Source organism: Anoplophora glabripennis, unplaced genomic scaffold, assembly GCF_000390285.2.
Source record: "Anoplophora glabripennis isolate ALB-LARVAE unplaced genomic scaffold, Agla_2.0 scaffold96, whole genome shotgun sequence".
Classification (NCBI taxonomy): domain Eukaryota; kingdom Metazoa; phylum Arthropoda; class Insecta; order Coleoptera; family Cerambycidae; genus Anoplophora; species Anoplophora glabripennis.
In genome coordinates, this window is record NW_019417365.1 from 166,595 (window position 1) to 175,702 (window position 9,108).

Here is a 9,108-nt window from a genome sequence, read left to right on the forward strand (position 1 = left end):
TTCAATTTGGGGGTATTTTACAAAATGAAACTTTGATGCTTAAGAACAAATTTAATTAAGTTTTCTAATAAGGTATATTCATTCCAAACTTCCTGCTATCGTAATATTATCATTATTCATTATTTTACAAAAGATTGGAGATTAACGTCTAAAAAAAATCAATATGGTGTATGTTCGCATATACCAAGTCAATATGGCAAACATTAATAAATAACATTTTTTCAGAATGCTGGCTTTTTGGTTTTTAGTTATTGTGGTTTCCTTTTCAAATGCTTTTTTGGTTACATCGGTAAACGCCAAAGATGCTTGGTATGCTCCTGGATGCCACAAAGTAGGTAAGTTACATGTTTCGTACATAGCTTATTAGTTAGAAAATATTAAGTAAGTGGACTTTTTCTAAAACATGTTGCTTTACAATATGATGAAATAAGAAATTTTTAAATTTATGTGAAGAATTAGAAATGGTTAAGGTGTAAGAACAGTATATAACATACCATGCTCTCAGATGAATACATTTCTAATATTTTTCAACCGGTCATTAACTATCATAATTAGTACAAAAAAACACAAATTTCACAGGAAAGATGTGACAGTCAAAACCGCTGTTGTCCGAATATAAATTTTATTGAAGTATAAAGATCCTTGTTTTAAAAATTTTATCAGAACAGTTGCACAGCAGTAATCATAAATTATCAAAAGTGGGGAAGAAACGCATTCAATAAATTATTGCCTTCCTGTTATGCCATTAATATCTGCCGTTGGAAATTTAAAATGCCCATTAAGCTAAGTATTGATAACGATACTGGAATATATTAGTTTTATCTGGCAAAGGTGTGAACTGTGAAACCGGAAATTATTTGACTCATACATTTTGTCAGTGCCAATTCTCGATTGGGAAACAAGTGCTTTAAAAAATAATAGAAAATAGACGGAGCTTTTTAAGTTTATATATTCGAATATTTCTTACGAACAATGTATCTAAAATCAGTGGTTTTTGTGATATATTTTTGAAAAAATATAACATATCTGCAAATACTTCAGAGAATTTTTGATGAAATTTGGACTAAATATAAAGTACCTACTACTTATTTTTTAACTAATGATATTGCAGGAAACAATCATCCTGCGAACTAAAACTATACAAGATATTCTAATATTACATCAACAAAATTGTACAGATGAGATGGTTCTATGACCAAATACTTCGTTTTTAAGAGAAAGCTTGATAAATTTTACTTTGACGTTAAAAAGTATTAAACTAATTCAAATCAAGTCTAAATAATTTCCTAAAATTATCGATTGATAAATGATCTTCGACACCAGTCTAGGAGTTCCTAAAAGCAAATTTCAAAATTAATTAATAGCTATCTCTGTGATATTGCACAAAACAAGTACTCTGCGGACTAAAGTCCCGTCCATCATTGATTTACAATCACAATATCTAGTAAATAACTAATTGTATTCGTTAGTTATAGACCGGGAGATATTAGACTGACGTCTTTCTCGTTTATGCCTCTGAGAGTACTGAAAGGTAACCGAGAGACAAGTACAATAAACTAAATTTAAAAGATGGGCTGCGGGACACCTTTGTGAAAATTCAATTTTAATTTTCAAAAAAATAATGTGTACAGCGACGTATTTCTCACTTATGCCATGTTCATAAGTTGAAGAGAAGTATCGATTTTATCACAATTTTTTTTTGCCATAAGTGTCGCAAGGGACCTAAAAATGGAAAACTTTGTAAGTAAATGTGAAAAACATCTTTATTTGTTTACCAATTTCTCATTAATGCCAATTAGAAATATGGCATTATTATATTCGAAAATCTCATAAAAAACATAGGCATAAGTCCTACTAAGGACTAAAGAAAATAGGGCCTTGGAAAAGCTGCGGAAAAAGAAAATTAAATTTTCACATAGGTGTCCTGGCGGGCACATCGGTTTTTTCCATAATCTTACTTGTCTCTAATGTATCTTTCAGTACCCTAAAATTCATGAACGAGAAAAACGTCGTTGAACTTCTACGAGTATCTCCCGGTCTATTAGGATCACCAGGCATAGGTCGGTTGGTTCTCATCGGTAGGTATGTCATAAGTGATGGTAGCGACGAATGATCTTAATTGTCACAGTTACTTAGCACCAACCTCTAAATTTTGCTTTGTACCTAGGTAGTGAGCATCCACTATTATTATTTTTGTTACTACTACCATTTATCGATCGCCTTACCTATGACATACTGAGGAGAACTAATAAGTTCGAAATAAGAGTTTGTAAGTTATATCTCGCCTATATCTTTATTTAATTCTAATCCAAGTTTGTCAGTTTACGTGAAAAATCATCTGAAGTATTTAGAACCTCGAAATCTGAGGGGCTTGGTTCACTAGGGCTTTTGAGTCTAAAGTAATTCGAGAAAAAAATCTTATGTCTTTGCATGTGGAACAATGTTTTAATACTGATAATGTAATTCACATCATTTAGAACTTAGATTTCAACATATACATTCTTCTCTCCAACTCCAAACAAATTCTTAGTTTTTGTAGAAATATTATTAATATGACGATCTAAGATCACCTTGGAATCGTGTTATAATTTGATTTTTGTTTCTACTACAGTCCGAACGATATTTGTTGAGATAGAATTCCTAGAAATGAATAAGCCAATACAATTCTGGAAATACTGTAACAATTTACCGCGACAGGGGGGTGCCTTGAAATTTTCCGCTAATGTTTTCCTAGCTCGAATGTTGAATGGGTTATTCCGCAGGGGTCTTCTGGGAATTCTATCTCAACAAATATCGTACGGTTTGTAATTGCTATATGATGACATTTCCTAAAATTTGTACATATGCTATTCATCATAGAATTTTTTAATTAAAACTCCTTACATTAATTCAATTTCATAAGTTTTCCCACTTAATGAAATGTAATAAATTTTTTAAACATAATTGTGTATATAGCATCTACATATAATTTACGGTTCGTATTGCAAAAAATGGATATATTCTGCAGAGATAAACAAATTACTGTCTACAGATCTCTTTTCTCATAAACCTACATTGTTCTACATATATTAAGCAAATTTAATCATAATAATAAGAAATTACGGACAATATATTCAAAATGATTGACTGCAACAATATACAATTTTGATACTGATTAATAGCTTTCAATACAAAATTATTAAAGAAGAAAAATAATATGTACGTTTTTGTACATATTAGAAAAATAAAAAAAAATAATTATTATTAAAAATGTAGAATAACGAATAGGAGATGCCAGACATCAATACATTGCTTTAAACAAATTCTGACATGATAATTGGTAACACGATTATTATTATGAATAAATAATTATTATTAACTGACATTCAATTATATTATATAAGGGAACTATATTTCAACCCAGCTTTGGTATTTGATTGAGATTGTAATTCTTCATCATTTTCAAAATCATCGTCGTAAGTCATTCATTTGCTTTATTCTTCTTTATTCGTAATATCAATAACTTTAAAAACTCTGTTTTTAGAAGACAATTTTATTAAATGGCGAATGCGCCGGTAAATATGACTGAACTGGAAAATGTCACTTGAATACATTTTCATTTTTAAATTCTTACTGTTGTTAACAACCTTTGTTTGATTTAATAATTCTGAAAAATATGCTTCGTTTGTCTTTACTACTAAATAAATCATGTCGAAGTCTATAAGCGAAGAATTGTTTAGTTTTAGTACTGGCGACATTTGAAAAAATGTTAATACCTAAAACTAAAAAAAATGCTACTACTAATCTTTTGCTGCTAAGAACTTAGGTCTATTAAATAGATGTATTTTATTTTTAACAAATACTAATTTCCAAAATTAATTTCTACTTGACTGCATATATCTTATATCTAATGTGAGGAAAGGCGTGCCTTGTAAAAATTGAATGCATAAAAAGTCTATGGTTAATTTAGTATAATATACTTTTTCAATTAATCTCCAAGGAAACTTTTTAGAACATTATACGTACTTTATTTTTTCTTCACTTCTAATACAAATTAATGGTTCTCAATAAATATCATGTAATAAGTACGTTTGCAAGCTGCTTATCTTCTATAAAAAATAAGAAGCTGTCAGATTTAACTGTAGAAAATTTATTGTTGAAAAAAATAACCAATCAATTTTTAAAACTCACCCCAAATATACAAAATGTGTCACGTTTAAAGTAATAAACTTCAGTGTAAGAAATGGCACATTAAGCTAAGTTTTGAACACTGTTTTAATGTTTTTCTGAGATACAAGGCTCTGACTGAAATTGTAATCCGCTATAACAGTGCAACCGCTGTATATGTAGAAAGTACCTAGATAAAATGTTTTTGTACGAATATAGTACTCCTTTGGTGCAATCAGGAGTCTATTTTATTATTAAAAAGGTCCAGATATGACCCCGAACTTTTAACACTTTAAACTTAATATCACTACATAAGTTGCAAATGTTTGGAATGCTTTTTTTAGACATGTTGATGATATGTTAATCTTTAGTTAGAATTTCTTATTTGCATGAGAATGGTTGTGGTTTAATCAAATGCAACACAAGCGTCGTCGCTCGACGAACCGTATTACCTTCGGGCAAAAATTTATTGCTCTAATACCTCTTAACTCACCGAATGTCAACTTTTGATATAAAAAAAGTAAAAGGATATTTTCTATTTGCTCCTTTATTATTTCTTTTTATTGCAAGATGCTTTTGTAATTTATTTTGTATAAAATTCAGAATGTTTCAAATTTGACAAAGTTTATGAAACATTTAAAAAATATTAGCCTATGACATTTTTACTTGTAAATAATAAGAAACAACCACGAAGCTCACCATCAAATATTATGGCATTATCATATCCATTGGCCAATCACCCTTTTCGATGTCAGAAGATGATATACTGAAGATAACGTTTAAAAAACCCTAGTCCGGCTCTGGAATTTTTCGTAGGATATTAGGTTTCTAATTCGGCCCAATGGAATAGCATATTTGTATTAATTTTTTTCCAACTATATACAGGGCGATCCAGAACTTAAGATTAGTTTACCAGTACAGGAAAATGAAAAAAGTAAATACGAAACCACAAGGATCTTTATGACACAATGTTATGTGTATTTAAAAAATATATGGAAACAGTTTTTTAATAAAAGTTGCTGAGGAAAATAAACCCCTCACGTAATGAAAAAAGATATTTATAAGATTCCATATACAGCACGTCATAATTATGTCATTAGAGATACACAATATGACTACTTTGATATTAGATTGCAAAATGCTGTTTTTGCATTGGATAATCAAAATTTTTGGAGAATGCAACAGAATTTGGAAATCCAGAATCAATTTATTAAAAAAATATATTTTCGAAAAGTGCCATAAAAGTTGATTTTTGCATGATATTGTCAAAATATCAGTTTTTTGTCTACAAAACGTACATCCAGGATGTAACAGACTTATATCCAACTACGAAAATCAGTGAAATTAGATATACGAGTAAGTAGATGATAGAATCAGTTCACCAGTTTAGGTATTTGTTATTATTAACGAAATAATAAATTATATCAATAATTTATAACGAATTTAATATTAATCAGTTTAACAGGTAATCAAAGAATATTTGATAATAAAATTGTAGCTGACATATGCTCTCTCAAATAAATTCATTTTAAATGTCAACATTTTTTTCGTCACATTTTTAATAATTTTTTAACTTCGAAAAAATTTGTTTGATACTCGATTGCAAAATTATTTTGCATTCTCAAATGGAAAAGTAGCATTTCGCGATATAGCATCGAAAATAACTATATGAATTTTGGAAAAATAATTTTATTGGCATTTAAACTTAAAGAGATGCAATCTTAAACTAAATGTTGTTAACATAAGAGTATATAGATTTGCCCTTAGGGTTTCCTATTTCATCTTTAACAGTACCGTGTGTTTGAAATAGATGGCGCATTACAATTTCAGTCGACAAAAACACCCTGTACCACAGAAATGATTGACATTAATGGATAAATATGGAGTGGTTCCAAGTTGGTTAAAGTGTATTTTAAACTTACTTTAAGCCTAAGACACAGATGTGTCTAGATTTCTTATGCATTTTCTGGCAAAATGCCAGTCTCATTAGCCTAAGAATTTATAAATTGGACGCTTATATTTATCTTGCAGGTCATACGAGAAAGATCAGCATCCCCAACTGTGTGGAATTCTACATGACAACCAACGCATGCAGGGGCTACTGCGAAAGCTGGGCCGTACCATCTAGCCCCAAAACCACCCCCAGCCAACCCGTTACCTCTATCGGACAGTGTTGCAACATCATGGAAACCGAACCTGCGGAAGTCAAAGTTTTATGCGTAGACGGAATTCGGACTCTGACCTTTAAATCCGCCGTTACTTGCTCATGTTACCACTGCAAAAAGGATTAGAGTTGTATAGAACGCATTTAATACAAGTTTAAGTGTATCCTAAGGCAACTGTAAATGTTATGTACATTTTAAATATATAATTATTGTATATATTATACTGACTGACTGACTGATTGTAAACTACCTTCATTAAATTTTCTTTCTTAGAATTGTGCAGTTTCATTTCCTTTCATCTATTTTTTTTTGCTTTTAGTTTTGAAAATACTATATACTATTTTTTCAGGAAAGTCTTCCTTATAAATACAGGGTTATCCAAAAGTCCCGGTACGGCAGAAAAACTTTCGAAGAAAGCATTTTGCGAAATGTTTCAGACAAAAGTGTCAGGATTTTTCCCTGGCTATCCGACGGTGACGAAGTTTTTCTGCCGTACCGGAACTTTTGGATATGTATAAGTGTAATTTTAATAATTAAGGTAAGTGGAAAAGTATAAGATATTTAATTTCCAAAACTTGTCAGTAGTACCGCTTTTTCTACAATAAAATCAAACAAATATTTAAATAATTTGCATATTTTTAAAGCGATATTAATAATTTTAAAAAATATTTCAAATTTTTACAAATGTATTAGCCGCTTATTTTCAATATCACCGTTAGAATAGAAAGTGTCAACTACACTCATAAAAATTTTATATAAAATTACACACTAGATTTGGTTATTTTGACGCCACAGTAAGTAATGTAAAATTACATCATACAATTACAAATATGTAAAACGCCTATGTGAATTTCCACAATTTTTATCAGTGTATATTTCATACAGATATTAGTTATTGTTGTCTGACTTTATCCACATAATATACAAATCACAATAGCGGAATAATTAAATTAATTTTAATATTTGGTAATTATTCTTAATACCCAATTTTGCTTGAACTATATAGGATGTTCCTTTTAAAACTTTCCAGCCCAACATCTTGAAAACAAATATCGACATTTAAGTTATGTAGTAAATGGTGTGTCGTACTTTAGAAAGTAATCTGCATGCAAGAACCTTTAAATTCAGTGTGGTTCACCAGGACACCTTTCTTTTTTGTGATTAACGATTTTTTAAAAGTAGTTATTAAAAAAATCACTTTAGAGAATTTTTATCATAAATCTTGAAACATAAACATTAATCAGCAAGACTTAAACACCCAGTATCTCAGTTTTTGTCGATTTGTAGTGCAGAATAGTTATTGATTAAAAATTTAGGAAGCTGTAGAACTGCCTAAAGATAAATAATTATAATTGGTGGTTAATACTTGTTTATGTTATTTCCACAATTTTCAGCGTAATCTACAATGATCAGTAATCAGGAGAGCCATTAATTGGCTAATTTTAAATCCTTAGGGATTTGCAATAACTCCTATATTAAAACAGAAAATTTATAAATTAAAGTAAAATTAATTAAAGTAAATAATTAGAAATAAAAGCCTGTATAAAAATTTTTTTCATTATAAATTAATGATAAAATTAATTGTGAATAAGGTAAATCCTTGATGATGATTCAAGCTATGTATCTAATTTTTTATGAAAGCATCCCTAAAGCAACTTTCCGAAAAACAGTTTTCAAAAAAATATGGTATCAGATTATTGTTCATCAGTTGAATTATCGTAACTGATTCAACAAGTACATCTAAAACTTACTGTAGGTACACATAAAAGGAATCATTCAAATCGCACGTCGCAAGAAAATGTTAAAAGAGTGTAGTGTACTGGTATATTTGCAATATAAATAATTTTCGAAGAATTAAAGTGATATTTTACCGAAAATATTGCTATAGCATTTTCAAATGTTGTTTTAGAACAAAGGTAGTGTGGAATTTGTTTTAGATTAAGATGCGCAGGTAATAATGGAAATAAAAAGATAGGGACCTATGTTCGATTATTACAGCTATTGAGAATAACCTTTGAAATAACTTTTTTTATAATTTAAAATAGTGAAGTTTCGTTACAGTTTCATTAAAAAGAAATCTGGTACATTTTTATTACTTAATTAATAATTATTAATTATAAATTTTTAATTTAATTTGGAAAAAGTTTCAATGTGCACTTGCCCTAAAAGGAGCATTTTAAAAAAGTTGTTAGGTCTGTTAGGTGCAGTAGTTTTTCTAAAGTTGTACACAGTAAATCATTTTTTCAAAATTTAATGGTTTTCCATGTGAGCCTTATTTACCTTATATTTTTCACAGCGCTAAATAAAGTATATCAATTACCGACAGTTTGTTGGGACGATCAAGTTTATACTTAATATGCATAGACAAAAAGGAGCAAGTAAAATGATTTGTTAGCAAATATTACTCTATAAAAGTCAATATGAGTGGCAATTTATTTATTAATTACTTCTTTGTCCATGTTTATCCGCTACCAAAGCTATAAACTGCTCATAAATTGGTATCCCGCTCAAAAGGTTTTTGATGTTTCATGTACATATATTTAGTTTATAATACTGTGCAAATATAAATACACTATTAAAAATTTTTAGGGTGTATAACAGTCCCAGTTTCGTTCAACATAAATAACAGACAAGTTTTCATTTTATTAACTATTTTTTTATCTAGCTGCAGGTTTCCTGAACTTGATTTAACGTACCCAAAAATAAACTGAAAATAAATATTGTAAAGACTGTCTCAAAATTCACGCAAAAGGTAATTTTTATAGAAAATACAGGTTTTTAATTAAAAATTGTAAAT

General features: G+C 29.2%; 1 protein-coding gene across 1 annotated transcript; it reads left to right on the plus strand.

The window, feature by feature from the left end:
* The first annotated feature begins 226 nt into the window (after nt 1-226).
* LOC108904634 (thyrostimulin alpha-2 subunit) lies at nt 227-6,437 on the plus strand. Its single transcript, XM_018707268.1, has 2 exons — nt 227-335; nt 6,178-6,437. Exons 1-2 carry the CDS (start codon nt 227-229, stop codon nt 6,435-6,437), a joined length of 369 nt encoding a protein of 122 aa, XP_018562784.1.
* Nucleotides 6,438-9,108: the final 2,671 nt, after the last annotated feature.